At 54.2% G+C, this 26017-nt stretch overlaps 7 protein-coding genes and 1 non-coding gene across 8 annotated transcripts; 3 read left to right on the top strand and 5 right to left on the bottom strand.

Moving 5' to 3' along the window:
- Positions 1-2898: 2898 nt before the first annotated feature.
- COL26b_001778 (uncharacterized protein) lies at positions 2899-3701 on the bottom strand (the record flags this gene model as incomplete). Its single annotated transcript, XM_053174719.1, has 3 exons — positions 2899-3171; positions 3225-3457; positions 3533-3701. The coding sequence occupies 3 exons, from the start codon at positions 3699-3701 to the stop codon at positions 2899-2901; spliced, it is 675 nt and encodes a 224-aa protein (XP_053041342.1).
- Positions 3702-6525: 2824 nt separating this feature from the next.
- Positions 6526-6619, bottom strand: COL26b_001777. The gene has a single exon. It is a non-coding gene; the product is annotated as a tRNA-Pro (tRNA).
- Positions 6620-6967: 348 nt separating this feature from the next.
- Positions 6968-7725, bottom strand: COL26b_001776 (uncharacterized protein; the record flags this gene model as incomplete). The annotated part of the gene is made up of 3 exons (XM_053174718.1): positions 6968-7093; positions 7147-7460; positions 7521-7725. 3 exons carry the CDS (start codon positions 7723-7725, stop codon positions 6968-6970), a joined length of 645 nt encoding a protein of 214 aa, XP_053041341.1.
- Positions 7726-8120: 395 nt separating this feature from the next.
- On the top strand, positions 8121-9479 carry COL26b_001775 (uncharacterized protein; the record flags this gene model as incomplete). Its single annotated transcript, XM_053174717.1, has 3 exons — positions 8121-8205; positions 8258-8504; positions 8570-9479. 3 exons carry the CDS (start codon positions 8121-8123, stop codon positions 9477-9479), a joined length of 1242 nt encoding a protein of 413 aa, XP_053041340.1.
- A 1537-nt stretch (positions 9480-11016) lies between these two features.
- COL26b_001774 (uncharacterized protein) lies at positions 11017-12179 on the top strand (the record flags this gene model as incomplete). The annotated part of the gene is made up of 3 exons (XM_053174716.1): positions 11017-11027; positions 11080-11344; positions 11400-12179. The coding sequence occupies 3 exons, from the start codon at positions 11017-11019 to the stop codon at positions 12177-12179; spliced, it is 1056 nt and encodes a 351-aa protein (XP_053041339.1).
- A 122-nt stretch (positions 12180-12301) lies between these two features.
- Positions 12302-13656, bottom strand: COL26b_001773 (uncharacterized protein; the record flags this gene model as incomplete). Its single annotated transcript, XM_053174715.1, has 2 exons — positions 12302-13250; positions 13301-13656. 2 exons carry the CDS (start codon positions 13654-13656, stop codon positions 12302-12304), a joined length of 1305 nt encoding a protein of 434 aa, XP_053041338.1.
- Positions 13657-13868: 212 nt separating this feature from the next.
- Positions 13869-15023, bottom strand: COL26b_001772 (uncharacterized protein; the record flags this gene model as incomplete). Its single annotated transcript, XM_053174714.1, has 4 exons — positions 13869-13902; positions 14055-14541; positions 14631-14711; positions 14942-15023. 4 exons carry the CDS (start codon positions 15021-15023, stop codon positions 13869-13871), a joined length of 684 nt encoding a protein of 227 aa, XP_053041337.1.
- Positions 15024-16069: 1046 nt separating this feature from the next.
- On the top strand, positions 16070-18134 carry COL26b_001771 (uncharacterized protein; the record flags this gene model as incomplete). Its single annotated transcript, XM_053174713.1, has 7 exons — positions 16070-16156; positions 16215-16414; positions 16468-16689; positions 16745-16757; positions 17015-17488; positions 17556-17566; positions 17615-18134. 7 exons carry the CDS (start codon positions 16070-16072, stop codon positions 18132-18134), a joined length of 1527 nt encoding a protein of 508 aa, XP_053041336.1.
- Between the last annotated feature and the right edge of the window lie 7883 nt (positions 18135-26017).

The raw sequence follows: 26017 nt of genomic DNA, 5'->3' as shown, positions 1-26017 counted from the left end.
AGCTTTGGCGAGGACTTTTTGTCTGTGAACTGTGCGATGTATGTGGTGGCTGTAGAGCTCATCATTTGAAGTCTCTCGCACGCTAGCCATTCTTGGCCATTTTCGATTCAAGCCTATGAGCAACGTTTATCTCTGCACCAAAGACCCCGTGGGATTCTGTTTATTTCAGAATTTAAGAGACAGAGTCCTGTGGTTAATTGTTTTTGCAATAATAGACGTCCTCCATTCAAGGTACTCGTAGGGAAAACGGGAAGAATATGCTGCCTGGCAGTACATGAGATAGTCCGGAGAATATCAACATGGCGCATTGGGTGCTGCTGGCACATGCCACTCAGAGAGGAGGCCTTCATCGTGGATGAGACGGTATGGCTGTCTCTACGGCCAGGACTTCCTCTTCCTAAAGAGCTTGTAGTTCAGCCAGGCAAATCCTTCCGCCGAGATGACCCGGGCGCAGCCTTCCATCCCCCAGCGCGACATTCCCAGTCCCGCTTGATCTTAGGGTCACTTCACTGCCCAGGACATTCAGCCGCTTGCTAGTAATCCCCAAGGGATGTCTTCTCATCCTTCTCGTTGTCCAGGTTCTTACATACGATTACTCAGGCTACAACCTGTGAGTTGGTCTTGAATGAAACCAGCAAGGCAGATGAGCTCGCTCGGCCTCTTGGCTTCCTTGGCGCCTTTTCTCTAAGATCTGCGTGAAAGCATGCTATCTGGATCTCGACCGTGGTCAAATTGGTGAGTTTGGCAAGGGCTTTGACGATGACATCTTGTCGCGTCAGACCGGCTTCCCTTTTATGATCATGGATCGGATCACTCGAGGACAGGGTGCTTCTCGGCAGGGGGACTTCGCCGTTGACAAAAGGGACCATCACTGGAGCCTGGATATGGAACACGTCGAGGTCCCTTCTTCTGCCGACAGGTTTCGGTGGTTATGGTTCTGTGGAGGACGATTCGCCATCCATCCATTCTGATTGCTATAACTAAACACAAGGCAAACTTCTTTCTCGCAATTTACGAAGTTCGCTCTTAGCACGAGGGTGGTTGAGGGGTGTTTCTGTGCACACAAATGTTCACCTAGAGATAGAATGGTTGACAAAGTTGAACCCGACTCGATTCAATTTTACTCCACGACAAATAACCGACGAATTTACAATTCAAAAGTGGGATCAAACACCGCCAGAAGTTAAGAAAGTTCCAAGCCTTCAACTCCCTACACCAGGCTCTGAGAGAGGTTCACAGCCCATCAGCGTTCTACGTGCGGCTCCCAATCTATCAATATCATAGTTCGCACTAGCAAAAAGACATGACAACGTCTCGCGGAAAGTGTATGTGACGGCATGCCAAGTACGGTAAGTTCGGCACAACGGAGACCATCGGGCTGACTCGTTAGCATCGGCCGTGTTCACGGTGACACGGAAGAGCTGAAGTCATCGGGGGTTCGTGCGTATACGTGCATATATTTCGGATGGTGGTGGGTTGCACTCTCTTCGGACATATTTGGCGGCTACGGGCATGTGGGAGGAAGGAGGCGGACCATAGTCGGTGGCGCCGCAGACTCAGCGGGTTGAAGGTTACGTCGTTTTTTCTTATTCTTTGACGGCTGGCTATTCTGAGGTAATGGAGATGATCGACATGTGCAACATGTGTCTGGCGGAGAGATGCAACGCGATTCCGTCATTATGAAGAAGAGTATGGGTAGAGGAGTCCAGTCGACAGCGCCCTTGATGCCGATGGAAGAAAATACTGTCACCTCGACGGAGAACGGCAACTGGCCAACTTCGCAGACCATAACAATTCATCAAAATACAACGTCCCTCTTCTTCCACATCATCCTCGAGATCGTCATCCAATCTACCCGAACCATCCATCTCGTCAATCTCCCGTCGTCGTTGTTTATGCGGGGGGTGGAGGTGGCCCAGATCGTTTATATCTCACGCACCGACGACAGGGCCCTCCGCCCGCTTCCATTGGCCAGACTCCTCATCATGAACCCGCTTAGGTTTACTTGGCACGTCTACCCCAGACGCTGTTCGTTCTATTTCGAGCGCCTATCAGTTTACATCTTGCCAACGACCTCTTGGATTTTGGTCTTGATTCGTTTATCTGGGCCTCTGGGGGCCTGTGGCAATAGATTGGGGACTTCTTGGCTCTCTTAGCTCTTCACGTCAACGTCGTCGCAGGTAAACATGCTGTAGAGTGACCCAAATGGATCGGAGATTGTGTATATATGCACTCTTCTCCCCTGGGAGGATTCTGTGTAAAGAGCTCCTGAACACACTCGGCTCTGGCCGAGTCGCTCACGGCTCAAATTGCATCGAATCACACACATATTCACATCACGGCGCATAGGAACGCAATGTATAGAAACAGGATTGACTTCCAGGGCAAGTTCCCCCCTTCTTACAGAACAGAGATAATCAACACTAAAAATCTATATATGATGTCCACACAAAAAAAGGGGTCTGAGAGAGGTAGGTTTGGAGAGAGGAAGAGACAAGTGGCCGTCACACAAAACAGACTTTCGCTCGAATATCTCCGTCCAGGTTTCGTTCCATACGTCAAGAGTCGTAGCCGTGTCCCTCGGATTAGGGACTGGCTCAGAGGATGCCAAAAAGGGGGGAGAAGGTTTGATTTCTTTTTGCCTGTCCACGTTGTCTAAGAAGGCGGGTTGAACATTAAGACCAATCAATGGCCGCGGGCGCGGAGCGGTAAGGCGATTTCAATTCAATCTTCCCCATCCGAAAAAGACAGAAAAAAAGGGGGTCGCGGTTTTGCTCTGCTTCCAAGTTTCCACAGCAAAAAAGTCGTCCAAGGAGAGACAAGAAATTCGGTTCCGATTCATTTGGCCTGCGGCTGTGCCCCAAAGGCAGAAGAAGGGGGACCCATGGAAGGCGCCCCTTAGAATCCACGGTAGCCTGCCTTCTCGTCGATGTGGCGATAGCGCTCGCGCTCCTTGCGGTCCTTGAGGAGCATGGCGGTGCAGACGACGAGGAGGGCGTCGATGCCGACCATGCCGAACACGGCGGTGAAAATGTTGTCGACGAAGACGTTGGCGAAACTCGTGATCGGGGCGGCGCAGCCCTTCTGGAGTGCGGCGGCGGCAGGGCTAGGGCACTGAACATCGGTGACGAAGGCAGGAGACGTGCTGTTGAAGTATCCGCAGCATTGGAACTAGCCAGTGTTAGTCCGCATTCTTTTGCTATGCAGTCGACGAGGGCACTTACAGCAGTCTGCATGAGTTCTTGGACGCTAGGGTCGGCGGCAATCCAGAGCTTGCCAAAGTCGGCCTTGGTGGTGAGAGTCGTGACCCAAAGGTAGGTTCCGAGGACCAGACTGAAGAGGCCGCAGAAGGTGACGAGATAGCCCGAGAGCTTGAGCCATCCACGGGCGGGAGTGATCATACCCGGGATGGTCATGAGGAAAGTGACGAAGATGAAGACGGCGTTGACGACACCAGCTGCTTATTGTTAGTGCTTCATGTTCCCACGATATGCCCGTCGCCGAACCATCGCATTGGCGCTCGAGTACGTACCGGTCAGAGGGAATTGCTTCGTGAGCAACTTGGTGGCGGCCTCGACGCCCTCTTTCGGCGCTTCGTTCACGGTGTTTTGGTTGATGAGGGAGTAACCGAGGAGAATGGCTCCGGTGATGACGAAGACTGCGTCGGCGGCCACGTAGGCCAGCAGCACCTTGTTCGCCATGGCGGTTTGCTGTCGTGATAATGAGCAGCCACGAGACCCGAGAGAGTTGTCGCCCGGAGAGACTTGGCTGCCCCTCAACCGTTCCAGATAATCCTCCTCTTAGATTGTCCTCCTCTTTCGAATAGATTTAAGATTTTTCGAGGTTTTTTGGTTGACGACCGGCGTCTTTGTTTACGGACTCAAAAGTCGTATGCGGGTTCGTCGGGGTCGATGTCGTGGGTAAGGACTGTCTTCGACCAGCAAAAATACACGAAACCTCCACGACCCAGCGGGGGACGATCGCAACGGTAAAATAAAAAGGTATAGAAAGAGAGAAGGTGACGAACCGAAGGTATCGCCAAAGAAGTGAATCAGGTCGGATTGAACGATTGTACAAGAAGATGAGTATGGCCAAAGGTCGCTCTCCAAAAGGAACCCAGCTTCGCGTAGGACTGGGAGGAGAAGAAGGGGAGCGAAGGAGTAGAGGCGCAACTGGAAGTCTGAGGAGGTGGAACGGGAGAGCGGCCGGTATCCACACTGCTGTCTCGGACGAGACTGAGACCTGAGAGACTTGAGCTGGCCAGGGAGACCCCAGAGAAGAATCGCCAGATTCTTGGTGGCAGGAGAGGGGCCCGTATCGAGAAGGGAAGTCAAGAGAGTGGACGAGAGCCAGTGAGAGGGCGACCAGGGGTGGGCGGCTCTTGGGTTGTCTTGGTGGTGGTCTTGGTCAATGGTGGCAGCGTCCGGTGGGTTACGTATTGGGGCGCGGCGGCAGGGACCCCTCTCGACTTTTCGGTGGCTCGAACAGCAGATGGGAGAATGAGAAACGCACCAGAAACAGCTGGGGACCAGCCCACCGGTGTCACACTGTGTCTAGCGCACTGGAAAAGGGGAAGAAAGGGAGGAAAGGATAGTGCGAAAAGAGACTGCCAGAGGGGGGGAGGGACTGTGGACGAGGAAAGGGAGGTCGTGATGATTCGAATTCCCTGACGAGACGTGTTTCAGGGCCGAGGGGCGCCCTCATGCAGGCGGTAGAGGCACGCGCCAGCGCAAGAGCCGTGCAGCCACCGATCCGGGGCTTGTGGCCAATCATGACGCTCAAAATGTCCAAGAGTCGCCTGATTGGGGTGGTCGTCCGTTTGGCCCCGTTGCTTAGGGCTGCTGCTGGCTGGCTTGGGCCTGCCGCAAGAAACCCGCTGACCTAAGGCCATGAAAGTCACTTTTCACTGCAAATCAGCACAAACGATACATCCTCCTGGTCCCAAGCACTGCCTTATGTAAGGTCTGCTTCCCACTTTCACGTGGTAAAGCATGGCTGATGCCTGCTACACCGGGGCTTACTTCAGCGGGAGCGACGATTACAAGGGAACCAAACGCGAACTGCACTGCTGAGTCTGAACGGACGACGGACTTACATCATCGTCTCTGGAGCAAAAGAGAAACAGGAGTCGACCAGCCAGCAGAGCCTCCCTCTTCTCTCCTCGAAGCCGTGCACCCTTAGCACGTCGAATATGCGCTGCACGGCATTACGGCACTTGCAGAGGAACCGTACGCGACATCAGCCAGCGAGACATGTCGCAACCGCTCGCCAAAATACCACTCTACACGCGCGTCCATTCTCCTTCCCTCCCGTTCATCGGTCAATTTTTCCCCCTTCACGCTTCACAAAACCACGGCTTCCTCCGAGCTCTAGCGCCCGGTGCCTCTCTCTCGTACGAATGACCCCGGAACAACTCTACGGATTGAGGCGAGGTTGTTAATTGATTTGCCCCTCATGGCACCATCTCGCCCAACCATGTCGCTGTTTTTCAGCGGCGGTGGCACGACATTACCGCCCGCCTACGTCCAATTTCCATACTCTTGGCTCCCCTGGTGAACCATGCTTAAAATGCTGGACACTTGCTACAGGCCGTCTCCACTACCTTACTCCGATCAAGGTGTGTGCCGGAGATGGGCGACTAAAAAAGGCGCTGTGGGCTTAGCCTGTGGGCTGCGGTTGCGGTGGTGCTCGGGAACGACGCCAGGGATCAGGGCCGTTAGTGCCATCTCGGGCCCTCTTCTCTTTTTTCTGCTGTCTCTCTTCATTTCGTCCGTCCGCTGCCCCGACTGCGCCGCTGAAGGTCCAGAGCCTCAACATGAGGAATGTGATTTTCATACACGAATTGCTTCCAGGTTTGTTTGGACGCCCAGACCTGTCATTCTCGCTTCTCGCTTCTGCTCCTTGCATCTCATCGCGTTGTCGTCTCCTCGCAGCCGCAGAAAACCCTCCAAGTGGGCATTAAATGCACAGCCGTTGACGCGCCTGAAGGCCCTGCATCACGTTTCGCCCAACTTGCGCTCCCGTTCCCGTTCCGTTGCGTGTGTCGATTCATGGGATCATGAGAAACGAGAGCGCGGGTCTCGGGAAACACCCAACTCCACCGGCAACTCAATGCCGTGCGCGGATAGGGCTACATTGCATCTTGCGGCTCATCTTCTTCGACTCTTGGTCTGTGACTGTTCCCACGTCTGACAATTTCATGGTTCGCTACCAAGATCGACTGCTGATTGCTGAGGGGCAATTCGTTTCGATTTGCACTTTTTTCCCCTGGAGCTGCACAATTGCACATTGTCTGCTCAGTCCTCACAAACAAGACCAGGCTGACTCGACGAAACAGCGAGGTCTGATTTCATTCACATATCCGGGAGAAACTATTAACGAGTTGTAATTGCTTTCAGTCGAAATTTTCATCGTACGCTAAAATGGACGAGACGTTCCTTTCGACCGTTGAGTCACTAAAAAAGCCACCCAACGGCGTCGGTCTGACGCTCACCGCCACATCTGCACAACACGCAAAAAGGAATGGGCCCTAACCAGGGATCGAACCTGGGACCTCTCCCAGATCGAACCGTCGAACTGACAACCCTAAGGGAGAATCATACCGCTAGACCATCAGGGCTGATTTTATTGATGCATGCTCGTCGCTCGTTGAGGTCGATTGGGCGAAAATTCACTCATGTCGGGCGCGTGTGATGTGGTGCGGTGGATTCGCACGACTAAGGGGAACGAAGACACGACAGGGATGGCCCCGAAGGACGGAATATCGGAACGGCCTGAGACAACTGCAACGGCTCCAATGGAGTGAGCAACCCGCTTCTGCCCATTCACCACCCTGCGCCACGTTCTGGCATGTCGGAGAATTGTCGATCATCTCGGTCTACTATCGAACTTCATGGCCGCGCTCACTTCCCTGCCCTAGCAGTTCTTATCTATCGTCAATTGCGCCCCCAACAAGTGCGCGTCCACACTAGCAGTATGGCAGTGAAGTGTCAGAGCAGCTCCCAGGGATGAACTTCTGGCCCGCCTTCGGCCGGTCGGCTTCGAAAAGCTGCGCCGAAGGGTCTAGGACTCGGTCGGTGATGTGGACAGTACCCTGGTTTTAATCCGTTAGTCAGTCATGCCGCGAGGGGTGACAGCAGCGCGTACCTTGGTTACCCTCAAGTCCCCCTCTGTGACTGTTGCTACGTCGTTAAGCCACAGCGTGCTGTCTTTGATCTGCGTCCCGATGTACAGATACGACCCGGCCTGTATCCGCGACGCTGTCTCGTTGAAGACGCTGATGTTGAGCTGCGTGTTGGGGATGTAGTGGTGCTGTATGAGATTGCCTAGCCACCACTTGCCCTTGGGTGTCGGTGTGAAAGTGTTGAAGTACTGGCCCGTGTGCTTTGCAAAGGCCTCGTTGGAAGGGGCGAAGAAGGTGAAGTCCCATGTGGGGGTTGTGTCGAATGCTTCAAGAAAACCTGCCGTTCATTAGCTTCATTCCTTGGGTAGCCGCGATGTGCTCTCAGAGGTTTTGTTACCTGCTGATCCATTCAGGACTTTGGCCAATTCAGTCAAGTCGCTTCTAGACTTGACGAAATCCAAGAGTGTGGTAACTCCGTCAGCTTTCGCGGGCACATACGTGCCGTCTGGCTTCGGGGCATACGATAGCGGCCGTCTATCGGAAGAGCCCCTAGCACAGACAACTCCAAAGACGATGAAGCCCAAGACCGTAGATAACTTCATGACGAGATTTCTTGAGGGCAAAGCCTCCCAGCCCGGGATGAAGGTTGGGCGGGAATGTCTATTTATGTTTTTGCATTCCTGTAGTCCTCCATCATGAAGAGAAGGTTGAGGCACATGAAAATCGGATCACAGTCTCCCGGGCCGGCGCCGAGCCCCGATAATCATCCCGGAGTTGCGGGGTACAACTTTACCCCGACATCCCTCGCAGATCATCGGCGAATCGGGACAACCCGCATCGGAGGATTCACCGGACGATTCAGGGGAGTGACGAGTTTGCTATGTGCCATATTTCTTGATATTTGTGGCTACATGCTGGTATATGAATGTAAATATCAAGATGAGCTGGCGGATATTGGACATTGGGTCTGTCTAATCTTGTCCCTGTCGCCGGCACCATGATTTTCTTGCTCTGCTTTCTCGTCACAGCTGCTGCTCCAACCCTGGGAGCTCCTGGAGGCATGGCTTCCCGGCCGCAGATGGGTAAGCCTATAGCGCAACACGCGAGCAGCATGGCAAACTGATGTTGCATCAGGATGGAACTCCTGGAATACATTCAAGGCAAACATCAACCAGTCCATCATCGAAACCACGGCCAAAGCCCTTGTTGACACGGGGCTTGCAGCAGCAGGCTACAAGTACCTGATCATGGACGAAGGCTGGCAAGCCGACGAACGTGCCACGGACGGGCGCCAAGAGTTCAACTCCACGCGTTTCCCCTCGGGAGGCTCAGCTCTCGTCAACCACATTCACGACATGGGCCTCAAGGTCGGGATATACAGGTGCCTGCGCTCCCCCCCTTTTTTTCATCACATTAGGCAGATTAACTGACATCTTGCCTGCTCAGCGATTCCGGGATCTTCACCTGCGGCTTCGCCCCCGGAAGCTGGGGCTACGAGGACCTCGACGCCAAAACCTACGCGGACTGGGGCATCGACTACCTCAAGTACGACAACTGCGGCGGCTTCCACGCGGGCACGCACACGCAGCAGGAGCGCTTCCAGACCATGTCCAACGCCCTCCGCAACACCGGCCGCGACATCTTCTACTCGCTGTGCCAGTGGGGACACCAGTTCCCGTGGTACTGGGCCGACCAGGTCGGTGCGGGGTCGTACCGCATGTCTGGGGACATCCACGCCTCGTTCGCGCAGGACAAGGCCGGCGTCTGCCCGACTGCGTACTGCCTGAACACGGGATATGCGGGGGTGAGTGTGCTGACGATGATCCGGAAGATGAGAGAGATCTCGCCGTTTCAGGAGAAGGGGCGGATGTCGTGGGCGGATATGGACATGCTTGAGGTTGGCGTTGGGAACGTCATGAGCGAGGTCGAGGAGCAGACGCACTTTTCGTTCTGGGCGGGGTTGAAGTCGCCGCTTATTATTGGTGCTGATGTGACCAAGATTCGAGTGCAGTCGTTGAAGGTTCTTCTGAACCGGGACATTATTGCCATATCTCAGGACCAGAGGGGCGAGGCGGTGAAGTATTTGCCGGAGTTGTCGACAGAGGGCAAGGTGCAAGTCTGGGCAGGGCCTGTCGACACTGGAAAGTATAGACACGTGGTGCTGGCGTTGAATTATGGGAACGATCTGGCAAATATCAATGTGCCGCTTGATGGCATCGGGCTGGAAAAAGGGTGTCCTGATGGGGTGAAGGTGATGGAGGTTTGGGCGGCGGAGGATGTGGAAGTTTTGGAGGGCAAGGTTTTGTTAAAGAACGTGGAGGTTAGGCAGACCAAGGTGCTCTTGATATCTTGTTGATCTCAAAGGTTTGATCATGGGAGATCTCTGTCTTTTGCGTCGATTACACCACTCGAGTATTGTGTTACAGTTTTGCATGGACTCGTTTTGACACGGCTTTACTCTTAGGATGCCAGGCGTTGAGCCCGAAATGATGCGAAGTACGATACAAGAAATCCACAAAAGAAGCTGGTAAAAAGGTCTAGAAATACGCTTCAAATACAAGATTGAGATTACTCAGTGACAGAGTATACTGTTAACTGTAAAATCGGTATGGTTATCTTCGCAGCTACCTATATTGTCTCGAATTGGTATGTGGGAAGAAACGCCCAATCACTTCCAAGGCAAGCAACGGGTTCAATGCTTCACGCTATCAGGAATGTAACCGTCATCTATGAAGAACACAGTACTGCTCTTTGGTTCTCTTTGGTTCTTTCTTTTCTCGCCACTTCGTTTTTAATCCTTCCTACAAAAGTAACCTGCACGTTCATTCCAGTACATGCTACCTCCCTCAAGAGCCTACCATATATCTAACAACCACACCAGGAAACTTTATCGAGCACTATCCGCTTATTATTCAAAGATTTCCTGTCGCGCCTTAACGCGGGGGATCCGAATTGCGGAAAGATGATGCTAGATGGAATACGGCATGGCCTCCACCGACCGGAGCCGGGGCATATACCGGAGCATTCTCCGACGGCGCCGATGAACACACTACCCTAGCACATCATCATCATTGACGATCTTTCTAATGGCCCGACGGCCCGAAATCTCTGCCGAGAACGAATCAGTGTTCTTGGCATGCTCTGCGGAGGGCAACAAGGCAAGTCGCGCCTAAGAGAGCGCTTTCTCGTGACTAAGTCCGTTTGGGAGGAGCGCCTACTTGAAAGGCTTGCCCCAAACATGAGAGTCTCCTGAGTTCCGAAAAATTCCAGCTTGGTCAAATCTTCGGCCGAAGATCTCTTTCACGTTTTGTGGCGGACTTGGCCTCTTTCGATTTGATATACAAGACTATGGCACCCGACACAGGTACAACTACTGGCGTCAAGAGAGGCCGTGCTGGCTTTGAATCGACGATGAACGGGACTGCTTCGGTAAGATAAGAGAATTCGTCTAGAGAAAAGATTTAGGACTTACATGACATCAGATACAGAAGCGCAACAAGGTCTACCATGAGCATGCAGAAGAGACAGACGGTCTAACGACTCCTCCCCTGTCAACGAACAGCAGCGAGATACCCTTTTCGTACATGCTCTTTTCTACAAAAGCAGCCGCCAAGATATGGGGTGTTGCCCAGCAGAGCTTTTCCTCAGTGAGCAGATGCAACCGCCCTCCGCAGGCTGGAAGTGGCAGGCTGACCGACTATTCCTAGCCCGCACCGCCAACTTTGTTTCCGGAGTACACCAAGCCAGGTGGTACGAAGTACGTCTATAGGGAGCTGGACTTCTGGACGTCGGGATTCTTCCCAGGATGTCTGTACCTCCTTCTAGAGCGACGACGGAAGCATACCCACCTGCTGAGGCATCTGGGACAACGCGGCGGACAAGAACCCCACCAGATGCATCTGGAGTAAGATTGCAATTTCTCAAAATCCGATTCCTTAATCTGACCCAAACTGCAGGTTTGCCTGTACATGGTGGACGGAAAACCTCCATCCCAACGCACATCTCACGACGACCCATGACCTCGGTTTCATGATTTTCCCATGGGCTCGCCCGGCGTGGGAGCTTAACCATGACCGACGGGCGTTCGAGTCCGCCATCACGGCCGCGAAGTCTCTCTATAGTCGATACGACAACACCGTCGGATCGATTCGGTCCTGGGACGTCTGCGTTACCAAGCGGTACAAGTTTCTGGATCCAAGCAAGGACTTTCTTGTCATCATCGTAAGGGATCCCCAACACAACCAGTCATCATCAGGAGTACTAATGGCCCCTCTAGGATAACATGATGAACCTCGACATGGTCTTCTGGGCTGCTGCCCAGCTCGGAGACCAGGACATGTACAATGCCGCTGTCAAGCATGCCGAAACGACCCGGACCCATCACATCCGCGAAGATTTCTCGACATTCCATGTGGTGAATTTTGAACAGAAGACCGGCGTGCCGAAGGAGAATATCACAAACCAAGGCTACTCCGACACATCCTCCTGGTCGAGAGGCCAGGCATGGGCCATTGCTGGCTTTGCGCAGACATACAGCTGGACTCGTGACGTCTCCTTCCTCGAGACCGCCATTTCTTGCGCGGAGTACTTCATCGCCCAGCTTCCATCCACTTGGATCCCTCCGTGGGATTTCACGGCTCCGAAGGACGAACCGCAGCCTCCGGATGTCAGTGCCGCGATGATCACTGCCTACGGCATGCTGTTGATCCACGAGGCCTTGTCTTCTCTCGGAAGAGAGTCGACGTACCTGAAGCATGCGATCAAGCTCATTCGAGCCACATGTAGTGTCCATATGAATGGTGGCGGTCGGTATCTGAAGTCGAAGAGGACGATCGACACCGTTGAGCATGGGACCGTGGAGGAAGATATCGGCTGGAACGTGGACGGGGAAGGTGAGCCTGAAACGATCTTGAACGGCGCGACCATCAACAACTATGAATTCGCACCGAGAAGATGGGCAAACCACGGGCTGGTGTACGCCGACTACTTCTTCTTGCTGGCAGGGAACAAGCTTCTAGAGATGGGGGTTCCAGAATTATTCGAGGAGCGTGCTTGAGTATACAAAGCAAGTGCATAGATCCAATAGATTGTGACCATGTGTATACTTTCCATATGAGATTATGCTACGTTGGGGGCAAAACAAGTCTTCTCCTAGTGATTGAAGGGTGTCGTTCCATGTTATTCCTTCTCCGCCGCCCCAGAAAACATGCTCACCCGTTGATTCGGCAGGAAAGAGTAGTCCAGGTAAGCGTTGAGGTCCTCAAATTCTCCAACCATGCTTTGTCCTCCATTATGACCATTCGGAACCCCAATATCGTAGTGATCGTAAGCGCCCATATGAGGTTGCAGGTTCGCCGGCACAGGTGATGGCATTGCGGTAGGCCCTCTGCTGGGGTTCTGAGCATGGAAAGCCAGAGGAAGCGGGGGGAAGGCCATGGAAATGCTGTCAGGAGACGCTTCTTGATCAAAATCCACAGCAGAGGCGCCGAATCCGTCCACATACGCACCGCCAGGCCTCGGAGAGAAGCCATTGTTGGGATGACCCGCCCCGGAACGGACGGCGCCGGGCGGCCCTAGACTGTTGCCGGACAGCGGAGAGGATATTTCGTGCCTGTCATCCGAGTATACAGCCTGCCTGATGTCCAACATGCCATGGCCTTGTTGACGAGCTTGGACAAGCCTCCCTGCAAACTTCGAAGCCAGGTTCTCCGACGTGTCGCCAGGGCCATTCCACCTCTTTGCTATCGTCCGCAAGCTCCCCACCAGCAAATCAAAGCCACCTGGCAGCGTCACGCTGTAGTAGAGTGAATGCGCCAGGAACATGCGTCCGCAGATGAAGAGACAGAAAGCAAATTGAGGACTAACGACGTGCTGCGAGTCCTGGAGAAACTTCTCGGCTATGATCGCGACCTCTGTAGCAGCTGCGAGACATGTTTCTGAGCTAGAGGCGGATGGTAATCGGATGCGGGTGGATTGCCATTCGGGCAATGGGTAGGCGATGCCCTGGTGGAGGAGAACAACAGCGGTATTGTGCGTTACGTGGGCCAAGGACAGATTGGGGTCCATGATCCCATCGTTGTTGAGGACGCATGCTTCACGCCATTGTTCGGGCAGGAATATCTTCCATCTGCTAGTGTCAGAAACAGCACGTATTTTGGCGCATCGAACCAGACTTACTGCACTAGACGCAAGTCAAGCTGCTTGAACTTCATCAGCCAGACCTGTATCTCATGGGGCTTTGAGACATCAATCGCTTGCTGGAGGAAGAATGACGTGACCAGACTCAGGCTTTCAGTGGCCTCTATGCAGTACGCAAACCCTCCCAGCGAGTCTTGGGCCGCTTCCTCTGGTCTCGCGGACGGGAGTGTTCCGGTGGCACCGCTTGACTGATCAGCGACACCGAAATACGGAGTCGGTGTCTGGAGCGGCTTGCCGGTCTCCCAGAGAGCACCTTCGCATGGAAGGCGTCTCTTGACATCTGCACTGGTCAATGAGAAGTTCCATCCAGTCGCAATGCTGCAGAACCGGTCCATTAGGAAGATGTTCCAAAACACTCGCCGCCTCTCTTCTCTTTCACTCCAAAATCGACAGGGTTTCAGGAACTCCATTCTCTTTATGAGACGTTTCGAAGCCGGGGGCTGGTCTTCGTCTTCCACGCTGAGTTGCAGCTGCTCCACAGTTCTCGTCATGCTTCCAACGATTGACTACAACATCAGCTTTGTGACGGGGAAACTGGCAGGATGTCTTACCCATGCAGAGGGCCCTCGGCCGCTTCCAATCTGTCAAGCCGCTGTCAGAACGTGTGACATATTTAGGGTGAGCTGATGGACTAACAGTATCAAACGCAATAATCGTCAACGCCTGTAAATTTTCCACCGAGAAAGATTCCATGCTGTTCAAGATAACGAACTGCCGACATCGTTTTGCGTACCGAGTCTTTTCCTCGGGAGAACCAAGACGGGCATCCTGGGAGAATCTCGCGCAGAGGCTCACAATGGCATGGAATATCGTACTCAGTTGCGGTCGTTGTTCGGGATCCAGCATGCGCTCGCGAAATTGGCGGACATGCAGCATCGGGATCCAGGGGTGGATATTCGCAAAGTAAATTTCAACAAGATTGTCCACGAGGTCCGCCTCAGGAAGTAGAGGATCACCAAACACGGAGTCCAGCTTGGCGTTGACGCGTGTATTTTCTTTGGGCGCTGTCGTCTGTGTTTCTGGATTCTTCGGGCGCCAAGCTGCGAGAGTTGCCATCGCCGGCTCCCCACCTTCAGCAAGGGTCGCGAGGGTGTTCTTCAGCGAAGCAGCCGTTTCGTTGAGCGACGGGTTTAATGACTCCTCTTGACTAGGACTGGAAGAGTTGAGGTGGGTTGCGGTGCTCAAGGCATTGAATACTTGCTGCCATAGGACTCCTTGGCCTAGAAACATGTTCTCAAGAGTTGCTGTGAAACGTCAGTCATCAAGTGAAGGCTTTGGCGAATGATCGGAAATGTTGATGGATACTCACCGACCCGCTGGCTGAGATTCTCGACAGCCCCAGTTCGAAGTCCTGGCTTGGACCTCCTGTCGTCGTACACGCATTCGACATCTGGGGTTTGATATCAGAGAATTGCTCCCATAGATCCTGGAGATATGAACCAACTGTATCGCACGCAGGCAGAGCAGGGTTGTCGTCTGGAACAGCGCGCTTTCTTTTTCCGACACGATTGACAGCTGAGATTCTTCGTGAGCCAAATCACAAGCGTACCAGAGTTCGTTGCGCGAGAAATTCTTACGCTGGGCCTTCCGTATCACAGCCATTCGTGTTCGAGTTTGTACGTCTCTTCTTGGACCGCGGCTGGCCATCTTCTTCACCGCCGGAGCGACCAGACATGGCCTCGTCATCGTCATCGAACGCCATTGAACCCGAGACCACGGAAATCACAAAGCACTTGAGGCTGGTGAATGGAGTTTGTAGGAGTCAACATTTTGATAATAAAGACGTGATCGGGCGAGCTATCCAAGTTCAGAAAGGGGTGCCGTTCGATCCAAGCTAAGTTGGGGATCGAAACTCGAACGTGGGGAAGATGTGCGGGGAATGCAGGCCTGTCACAAATAACATGCCACGCTGATGGACCGCTGAGAGAAAGCCACAGCGGGTTGGACCCTTGCTACGCGTCCTGTGATTTCCGCTCGTGCACTCGCTGTAGCTGTGCCGATAGCCTACATGATAGCTTCCTTGAACGGACGAACAAATGTCCACACAAGATTCTCCCACGAGGATTCCAACAAAAGTCTCTTCCTAAGAAGCAGAAGGTTTGGCCAGAAACGTGACTAAGTAAAAGTCCGATTCTTTTGTATGGCTAGTCTGCCCTCTGCCACCGAGCCAGTAGCAAGACGCAGCATGTCCGGGACACGAGAGGTTCTTCGACGTCTTCAGGTCAAGACCTCGGTTCAAGTGCTGCTTGCCATCAACCGCTCCAACCAGGAATCACCATCACATACCACCAGCCCATAAAGTTGTAGTACAGGAAAAGATTCACCAGCCAAGGGGGCAGCAAACAATTTAGCGGCAGCCAAGTTTGCATTCTGAAAGCTCTGAGGCCTAGGTGGCAGGCCCAATGCAAGGCAACACCCGAACGACGATCCGCCCACCTTGAACCAACCCCCCGTCTCCGGGCACCGGGGTAGGTACCGGAGACGTGTCCGAGCAGCCATTCCGCCCGCGTCGCACCCCCGGCATCACCATCAGCTCACCTTTCTAGCGCGAGGAGCTTCTCTGACTCCGCCGCTCCGGATTTGCAAAAGTTGGGGTCCCCAGAAAGTCTAGCATCGTCTGCATATAGGAGGCTCACTAACCAGGTCAAATCCGGGGTAAAAGGGGGCATGGAGACACACGACCAAGCCATTTCGATATCTAATCACTAGAGACCTCACCGGATCCACGGAACCCACTCACAAGACATCATGAAGCAAGGTACACCGGCTCAGGGAGGCAGCGCCATTACGCCTGTCTCTGAAGTTCCCGTCGAGCATCGCGAGGGAGACAAGGAGGTCAGCCTAGTGTATTCCGAAGGACACCCTGACAACACCACTAACAACATTTTGCTAGACCCATGAATATGCCGGCATGACGGCAACCTATGTCGATGAGAAGAAAAGCAGAGAGTTGTTTTGGATCATCAACCGCCGCATTCTGGCCTGTATGCTGGGCACCTACTTCTGTCAGTCTCTCGACAAGGGCACTCTTGGCTTTGCTTCTGTGATGAACATTAGACAAGATGCTGGTCTTACGCACAATAACCAATTCAGGTGTGTCCATCTTACTAAGAAAGCTAAAGTCAAGTGTTCTGACATTACCGCAGCTGGCTCGGCACCATCCTCTACATGGGCGTGTTGGTCGGAGAGTATCCGACCAACATGTTGCTGCAGAAGTTTCCGGTCGCCAAGTATCTCTCCGTCAACGTCTTCTGCTGGGGCGTGGTCATTGCCTGCTCTGCCGCCGCCAAGAACTTTGCCGGGCTGATGGTTGTTCGGTTTCTGCTCGGAGTCTTTGAAAGTTGTGTCCAACCTGCCTTCATCATCATGTACGTGGCTCTTGATCCTCGAAACTTTTGTTGGATGTGCTAACATACATGACAGGACTTCCATGTGGGTATGCTACTAACCCATTTACCCCCTGAGCACCCAAGTTCAGCTAATCTAATTCGCGTCCGCAAGTACACCAAGAGAGAACAATCCATTCTCACATCGCTTTGGTATTGCATGACTGGTGTTCAGTTGATGGTATGTATTACGATATGCTCTGACGGCTACTCGAGATTAAGTTCCCCAGTATCTAGACTTGATCGGGATATCCGCAGACAAACACGATGCCCTTCAGGATTACGAAGTCAGCTGACACAACCACAGGTCGGTGGCCTCATCGCATACGGCGCGTCGCACTACAACGGCCACGACATCAAGTCGTGGCAGTTGCTTTTCCTCGTCCTGGGCGCCGCAACCTGCGTCTGGGGCTTGTTCATCGGGTGGTGGCTCCCCGACTCGCCCATGGCCGCGAAGTGCTTCAACGAGGACCAGAAGCGTCTTATGATCGAGCGTGTCCGCGCCAACGAGACCGGCATCCAGAACAAGACGTACAAGCGCTACCAGATGGTAGAAGCCGTGACCGACCCTGTGGTCTGGTGCTACGTGTTGCTCCAGGTCACTTCGACCTTGATCATCGGCGGGCTGGGCGTCTTCTCCAACTTGATCATCTCCTCGTTCGGCTTCACGTATCTCCAGACACAGCTTCTGAATATCGCCCAGGGAGCGGTCACGATCATCGTCATGCTTGGTAGCGCAACGCTGGCGACCTGGTCGAAACAGACTGCTTGGGTTATGCATGTAAGTCGGCGTCAACATACCATCTCTCCCCCATCATGACCTCTTGTACTGACACCGCTTCCCACAGGCTTGGACAATGTAAGTCCTAGATCTCTCCCTTCAAGCAGAAAACTAACTCGCATCCAGCCCCGCGATCATCGGCACAGCGGTAATCTACAGCATCCCGCCGTCGGGGTCCAATCGCATCGGCCTCCTGATCGCCTTCTACTGCACTCAGTTCTACCTCGCCGAGGGCAACCTCATCTTCTCCCTCATCTCCCGCAACATCGCCGGCCAGACCAAGAAATCCACCACCTTGGCCATGACCTTCATCGGCTGGGCCGCGGGCAACATGACGGCGCCCCAGATCTTCCAGGACAGCGACGCGCCGCGCTACCGCAAGGGCTTTACGGCCCACTTCTGCCTCTACGTCCTCTTCAACCTTTTCCTCGTTCTGATGCGGTTCCTGCTTGTCCGCCGCAACAAGGCCAAGCGCACGGCTGCCGCCGCCGCTGCAGACCCTTCGAGCATGGCCGGTGAGGAGATATCCGAGGATGGCAAGGCTGGTGTCAAGGGGCATGGGGGCGAGGACGAGAAGATTGAGCATTCGAACGCTTTTGCGGACTTGACGGATAAGGAGAACCCCGATTTCAGATACGACTTTTAAGGTGACATGTCTTCAGCATTGGCAAGTAGGTGTCAACAAACAGAGAGGGCTGTAGGACGATGGTGAGTGTTTCCGGGGCAGCATGTATGAAGAAACGAAACTATGTGGTTTCTTTCAATCATAACCCGCAGATGGACTGAAAGTAGAAGACAATCATTCAGTCTGCGAGAATTAGCAAGTTTACTTCTATGCAGCATCAACTTCTCGTCCTAATAATGAGCATATAGCCCCACAACTGCTCGGTTGTATCAACCCTCGACAGTGTTTAAGTATGGGATCTATTGTCCATGTTTGGCTCCTGATCCTCAACTTGATCTTCGTGGTCATTTGAATCCCAGTATTGGTAGTTGTCATGAATGCCTTTGTAGACAGCGAGCTGACCTTCCTTTGTCTTGCTCGACATTGGAGTAGGATTCTGTCTTTGAATTGCCCCTCGTCTACACGGCATCGTTCGTCTTTAGATTGTCTCTCAACTGCCTTTTGATGCTGTATTTTTTCAATTATCCCGGCCAAGGTTATCATCAATTTCTCGCCGATTACTTATCTTCGCCGCTGTCCTGCTCTCTGCTGTCCCTCTGTTTGACAACCTCTCTTTCGGCATTTCACTCCGGAACACTTCTTTGCTTCAGACTCTGTGTCATCTCATTGCTTATATACCATGCAAGATGAGACAACCTCGGAAAGTCAGCAACAAATGGTCAAAGATGCTTCAGCTATCGCCAACCAACACTGAGCCTTGAATTATATCAACGAACACATGCAACCAAGCACAGCGTGAACGTGACATTCGGCATGTGAAAAAGACCGTAGCATATCACCTTCCCTAGAAGAAGACGCTTGGCCAATTCAAGATGATTTCGCGAAGATATCATGCACTTCGTTTCCCAAACGCCAGAGACCTGGGCCGTCTGGAGTTAAAAGACAATGCAAAGCCACCAAACAGAAGCTTGATACAGTGACAGGAACCATCGTCATTACAGACCGAAAGATTTGGCAGCTGCCATGCCAATGCTGTCGTTTTTTTAGCGCGACACCCTTATCAGCCGCCGAGGTTTTTCGGTCTCTTCCTCTACGAGAGGGTCGAGGCATGAAACTTGACGCAACATGCCAAACAGCCCACAGCAAATCACCAAAGAGAGTTCAGAACCAGAGACCTGGGACAACTCTGAGTTGCTTACTTTCCCAGTCAAACTCAAAGCAATGACACCGCTGTCAGAGGGAAATTTAGGCAGGCTCGGGCGGGAGCCAGGGAGGGGGGCTTCAGTGAGGAATGACGTTCTTGGGAGCGTGTGGTCTCTGCCTCTCCGCCGTCAACTCAATTTTCGGAGGTCTTGAGATGAGAGAAAGTCTAGGGCAATTGCTGGCTGTACGATCTCCTTCGGAAACGTCCACGAAAGAGGCAACCCTCTCGCAATTGTCACGAGCCAGCTGGCGAAGAATGCCCCAAAGAGGTTAAAGGCGTTTGCGCGCCGGCGCGCACTTGATGGACTGTCACATTGACCGGATGAAGACGGTTGAACACAGTCTGGAGGTTACGACACATGCTCGGACAAAGCTCTCGCTCAGGGACTCGGGCTGATACCGAAACCGAGACTCTAATCGGCATCATCTCTCTATGTTCCTAGCGATGCGCTGAAGGCCTGAGAAATTCTGGCATGAGATGAGGGCATATTTCGAGTTTGAACGTGAAGCGAGAGACTCGCCACTGTGTGTAATTACATGCAAAGTGTTTAGAGGCATTCCGGCGAAGTGGCGACATGCGACAATCGCTATTTTGGAAGACGTTAGCCGCATGAAATGGGTCCGGGAGCAATAAACGTTTGTCAGCACCGTCGTCTTCGGAGATGCTTTTTACATCCGTCAAAGGCGGAAGAGGCAGCCGAGCCAAGGCTTAGGATCTGTCGAGGAATCTTTAAGCAAGACCGGGGCTGCGGAGTGAGGTTGGACCCGGAGCTGTGGAGATGGCACCAGGCGGGGTGACACACGGGGCCAACAGCTGCAGCAACAGTGTCTGAACAGTTTGAGGTCGCCGACCCCTCGAATGAGCAGCTGTTCGAGAAGATGCATGCTTCTGCACAGTTCTCGCCAATCCGAATTCATCGATGGCGAGGGGTCCGTCTGGAAGTGAAGCGTTCGCGGGATTGACAGCTCAAGGGGCATCCTCTCTGGATCCCTCAGGAACCGCTAGCAGCACGGTCTTTTTGACGACAGTGCACATGCGACGCGTACTGGACTGGGGCTAGTTGGCCATGCGATCGTCCCAGAAACGTATGGTTCAAGGCCATGGCCGTTGAACAAGGCAGCCCGCCAAGCTGGATTCGTTGTCCATAGAGAGCATAGCGTGATCGAACTCGGCCGATAGACTTGGACAACCGGGGCCGTGAATTTCATGGAAGAGCGGGAATCGAATTATCGTTGACTACACGCGCCCATCGAGGGTTTGAAAGATGCAGATTCTCCTCAGTGGCGGCAAGGCCTATCAGTCCTGTCGGTTGGTAGGCAATTTGAAGCCCCCAAACCTGCCCTGCAACATTCCTTTTTTGGAAAGTACTTCGCAGAAGTAATAGCCACACGGGCCTCGTCTCTTGGATGGGTAATGGCTTAATCTTCTGAGCTGAAGTCAGCGCAGTCAGCCGTGCCACATCCGCGGCGAGATGCTGCTTGTTCAGTTGCTAAGATGACGTTCGTAAATCAAGACAGCTCCTTCGTGACAGTAATGATAAGATTGATCCGGGCCGAGTTCGTATGATAGTTCAAGACATCAGCAAAGGGACATAGCCCCTCGGAACTATGCTTCATAGGTTCAAAGGTTGCGTGAAAACTTGCTCGCTGCAAGTGCGTATACCAAGCTAGAGCATGCAAGTTGACATGTGCGCACACCGCAGTTGCCCGATGAGCAGGGCTGCGAATCTCAAGGACCCCGGAGCTCCCGAGATAGGCCTGAGAGCCGCTGAGATGGCGCATGGAAGGTGCGAAGAGGTTGATGATGAGATGCCACGTCTGTCACAGTCTGCTACCTGTTCTAGGCCTGGGTGCGTGTTGTGCTGTGGTGGTCCAGCCCCCAGCTGACAAGTGAGGCCATCCCTGGGGGAGAATATGACAATAGACACCAGACGGTCGTTAACGGGCTCAGATCCCACAAGATTGAGTTCATGCACCTCGCTCAACTTGTAGCATGAGCCGGGTTCTGAGGAGAATTCGGCAAGCGCAAATCGACAACTCAGGGAGCGAGATTGCGATGATTCCCGCGAAGCACTATCGAGTGCCAGTGACTAGCCCCAAGCCGAGTCGAGGCCTCGATGCGGGAGCTTACAGGCCATGGCGTTGAGCGTGTCTGCGCCGAAGGAGTCTCTTTCTGCCGCGGGGATGGACGTAAGACATGGGGGCACGTAGGCGGGCGCTGGTGCGTGAAGACGGAGAGGGTGTGAAGGCGGGAGAAGGCGCTGCGAGATGTGAGCTTTGAACCCAACCAGCGCCGTGTTCGACGCAAGCGAAACGGGCATGATGGCATCCCGCAAACGAATACTGCGTACATGCTTTTCGCATGCATGACCTAGGGAGAGACTGAGGGTCGATAAATCGACAAACGTGCTGAGCTCGGGGTCATCCAACGAAACGAAACGCAGAGTGAGTTGCAGTCCGAAGTTCACCGGGGACCTGCAAGGAAGCGGGCGGATGTGATGGACGGCGTCCTCCCGGGGAGTGGGGAGTAAAGATGGATGCGATGCCCTGGATGTTGGGTTGGCGGCAGCAAAGAAAAAGGCACTGTGAAGGTGCAAGGAGCTGCTGTGAGGTCTTGCAGGAACGTGCAGGCAGAGAGGAGCAGCGAGCAGGGTATATGGTGGTGAGTGAATCAGGCGCGAGGTGCTTCACCGGAATCTCTGACGCAGGACCCCTAGCTAGCCGCCCGGGGATATGGAGTCACGTGCACGGAAAAGGCCCGGTAAGACTGGGTTTGACTGGGGAAGGTGCAGGGAGACGCAGGGAAGGCGCGGTAACGGTAGGGTAGGTGCCGCAATACATCCATCCTACGGGCTGGTACTGGGCGACGTACTGCACTATGTACTTCTCCGTCCCTTGCCCTTGGGGACTCGTGGGCCTCCTAGGCCTCCTGGGAGGAGGAGCTGGGAGGAGAAGGGCCCTGAGCCTTAAGGTATTTTTTCTTTCTTTCCTTCCCTTCCCATCTCCTCCTCTAGGCTCCTACACGTGTAGGTAGGCTCCTCTCGATCGGCAACAGCTCGCCAGCTTTCCGGGACCTGGGATGGATCTGACATGGACTGACGGGACGCTGGTCGTTGTCGCTGTCGCCGACGCCGACTCCGACTTGCGCCTGAGGCCTGCAGCCTGCCGCATGCTACCTACCCACGCGCTGCTCCCCCAGCCCATCTCATCTCATCTTTGGATGTCTCGGGACGTCTGGAGCGAAAACACACTGTGAAGCTGTAAGCTGTTGAGGGTGTTGAGGACATGCACAAGGGCGGAAGAGAGAGGCAGTGAGTGAACGCTACGCACTGCCGCAACATGTTTCCAACGCCGCTGCAGAACGCTCGCTTCCTGTTCCAACGGTTGTCCTAACCTCAGCCCTCAGCTCGCCCGAGAGTAAGCAGGGTGATTCCATTGGCGACAGGGTAGGTATGGTCAGCGGTTGACCGCGGCCGGTGCTGAGGAGACGAACGGACCACAGAGCAGACCTTGCCGCGACTTGACACCAAACGCGCAGCGCAGCGCAGACCGCAGGGCAGGGCAGGGCAGGTTCTTTGCGCGCCCGAAGTCCGAGTTCGTTTGATGGTTGATCGAGGCTGGACCGCATGCCCTCAATCTGTCTCCTTCTCAATCTCAGGTGGCTCGCGCGCTAGAGGAGAAATAGCGTGCTGCACATCCGGCCCTGGTCCCGGGAGATGGAGCGGTATGGGGTCGTGGATAAGATTGATATTGATGTTGATGTTCATATGTCAGGTAGGTATGTGTAAGTGAGGCATCCGCAACCTATTAGCTTCCAGTTAGCAAAGACGGTCACTGGCGATTCGCAAAAGGTAATTAGCCCCCCTCATGAGCCTGAGCAGCAGGTCAACAAGACAGACGCTTGCCTGCCTGCCTGCCTGCTTGCTTGCCTGCCTCCATGGCCATGCTGCTTGCTCTGCTTGTTTGCCTTGCCTTGCCTTGCCGTGCGCACAATCCATTCTTTCATTTACCCTGCATTCTTTTCATTATCCTCGACTCGGGCTTTGCCTACGGCTAGCGGATCATGTACCCCGACAACCCTGCGAAGGACGCACACTGTGTGGGGTCTTCAACTCCTGCCTGATGAGGAATGGTCGGCTGTCCTTTTCTCGCTCGTGCCTCACAGCAGTAGCAGTAGCACTAGCAGTAGCACTAGAACTGGCATTGGCACTGGCAGCTGTGGCAGCAGCCATCATCTCTCGAATATGCCTGCCATCGCGTGGTTCCAGACGCCGGGCGCCATCCACCTCATACGCAAGCCTGGTCCAACACAACATCATCGCCGTCCATCGCCATCGGTGCGCCGCCCGTCTGATGGATCTCGGCTGGGCCCTGGAGATAGATAGCCAGCCCACAGTCCGCTGGACGTTCACTCCGGAGCGGATGCTCACATACCCATGCAGTGTACCATGCGCCTGCACCTCTTGCCCGTCGTGGAGGCCTTCCCCTTCCTTCGGGGGCACCAGCCCACTGTTGCCTGCCCAGTCAGGTAGGTGAAGGTACGTACCTTCCCTGCTCACCCCCTGTCCCGCAGCACGTTCGCGTCTCCATGTCCCCCCATCCGTATCGCTTTCTTTCTCTTCCTGGACGGTTTGGACCAATCTCGGCCCCCTTGCTCCCCGCTTCGTTCCACTGTCCTATCTGTTGCTCGTGGGCACTCTCAATCTCATTCCACCCAGCTCCGACCCGACAGCAGATCCAGCACCAGCACCAGACGACCAAAACTCGCAGTTGGTTGCTCGTCTCTCGTCGTCACTCTCCCGACCCTAAGGTACGAACACCGCTGTTGGCTCTCGGACTCACTGAGCTCGGTCCAGTTTCCCTGCCCGCCCTGGGTACCCATACTTGACAGAGTGCTCTTTGTGATCACTGATCAAGCAAGCAGCCAACTGCCTCCACGCTTTCGACAGCACGCGCCGCCCAGGCCCAGCATGGCAAGCCCAGCAATGTCCGGGTCCGTGGTCCTTCAAACGCTGTCCTGAAAGCTGTCAACGACGAATCGAGCAACGTCCAGATCTCTTATTCGGGAGCACAAAAGTCAAAATCGACACGCCTTACCTTGTCAGGCTTGACATCCCACCTTGTTTAGGCTTCATCTATCCCTTCCCGCCTCAGCCTCTTCAACCTCACACGAGCTTACCACAACCTCATGCGACTTTCGTTCTTTCTTCTCTGCCGTCCGCCAACCCCAGTTTGATCGATTCCCAAGTTGCTTCCGACACCCAGAGACATTGCCAAACAAACCAAGGCTTCTCTGCCCAAACCTCCTTGACCGATTCAGCTTCAACGGGCTGCTCTCCCACTCACCGGTGGGTGATCTCAGATCTTGCTTTCTTTTTCCCACCACTCTGCCGTGGTCCTTGGAAACACATTGCTTTTTCCAACTCACTCTCCACGTGCGGGCAAACGCCTGCCTTGTAATTTTACCTTTTCCACATATCCTACGTACCTGTGGACGGGTCCAAGGCACGCTCCGGCAACGTGCAATCGCGGAACTTGCCTCGACACTTGTTTTGACTAGCATTCTCAAGTCTGCAGCTTTCGCTCGACAGGACGCACCGAACCGCACCTCCCGTCCTCGGCACGCACACTGCGGTTTTCCCTTCTTCGACAGAGTGCTGACCTGCACAAGTCAGAAAGCATCTGGCCCCCCAAGGGCTCAGGGCGCAAAGCGTATATTGCTTCCGTCCAATCGAGGCTGATGCTCACCGCGCTGCGAGGAAACACCTCCGCGACCCGAAGTTTGCCTGCCCTGAGCCCTGACAGCTCCGTCTGCCCATCAAACATGTGCTCCTCCATGATCCGCCCCGAAGCTCCGAATCCTCTCCCAGCATCGACCCAGTCTACTTGACGCCGTTGAGCACTCAGGTTGGCCACTGAGTTGCATCCATCAGAGAATCCCTGGAGACCGGGCCCTCGACTCCACGCTCACGACATTTGCTCCGTGCCCGTGGCCGCTGCAATCACACGCTACCCATCCTTAGCCCGCCCTGGCTGCCCCCGCTCTGGGGCCACGTTCTCGACAGCACGTCCCATGTTGAGCACCAGCAGCCAGCGCCGCCAGCGAGCACCGTGTGCTGTGCCGCAACGCGACGGCACCGACAGGCGACTCCCATCCCCCTTCCCCATCAAACCACCAACCAGACCCTGGTTCGACGACACTCCCATGCCCGCGCCGTGTCGTGTCGTTTGATTTCGGTCAGCGACGGCGTGGGGCATCTATCTCGACCGAGCGAACGAACGAACGAACATCGACCCGCCCACAGCCAGAGACACATCAAAGTCACCCCTCCGAGCTGGGTCTGGCCAGCGCTATCGATTCTGCTCTCTTGGATCCCGCCGTCGAGGGACACACAAACTAATCCATTGCCAATTTCCGCCAATCACTGATTGGTCAGGTTGGCCCTGCAACTGCCACCTCTGCCAGATGATGAGAGTCGTCTACATAGTGCCATAATACGCTACGGCGCGGCGTGATCGTGCGTCCAACGTCTTTGTGGCCCTTGTTCTGTCATTTTCTGATGCAGCTTGACATCGATAGTCTCTGCAAATCAATGGAGTGATGTGTGATAATGATTGCTGGGGGAGCATGTCATGCGCTTCTGAGCAGGCCATGATGCGCAGCGGGCCATCCGTCATTTCTCTCGGCCGATGCAACTCGC

The sequence above is a fragment of the Colletotrichum chrysophilum genome (assembly GCF_026319265.1).
Source record: "Colletotrichum chrysophilum strain AFK26 chromosome Unknown scaffold_8, whole genome shotgun sequence".
NCBI classification, from domain to species: Eukaryota; Fungi; Ascomycota; class Sordariomycetes; order Glomerellales; family Glomerellaceae; genus Colletotrichum; species Colletotrichum chrysophilum.
Note: the sequence above shows the minus strand (reverse complement) of the source record. Positions and strands in the feature narration are given on the sequence as shown.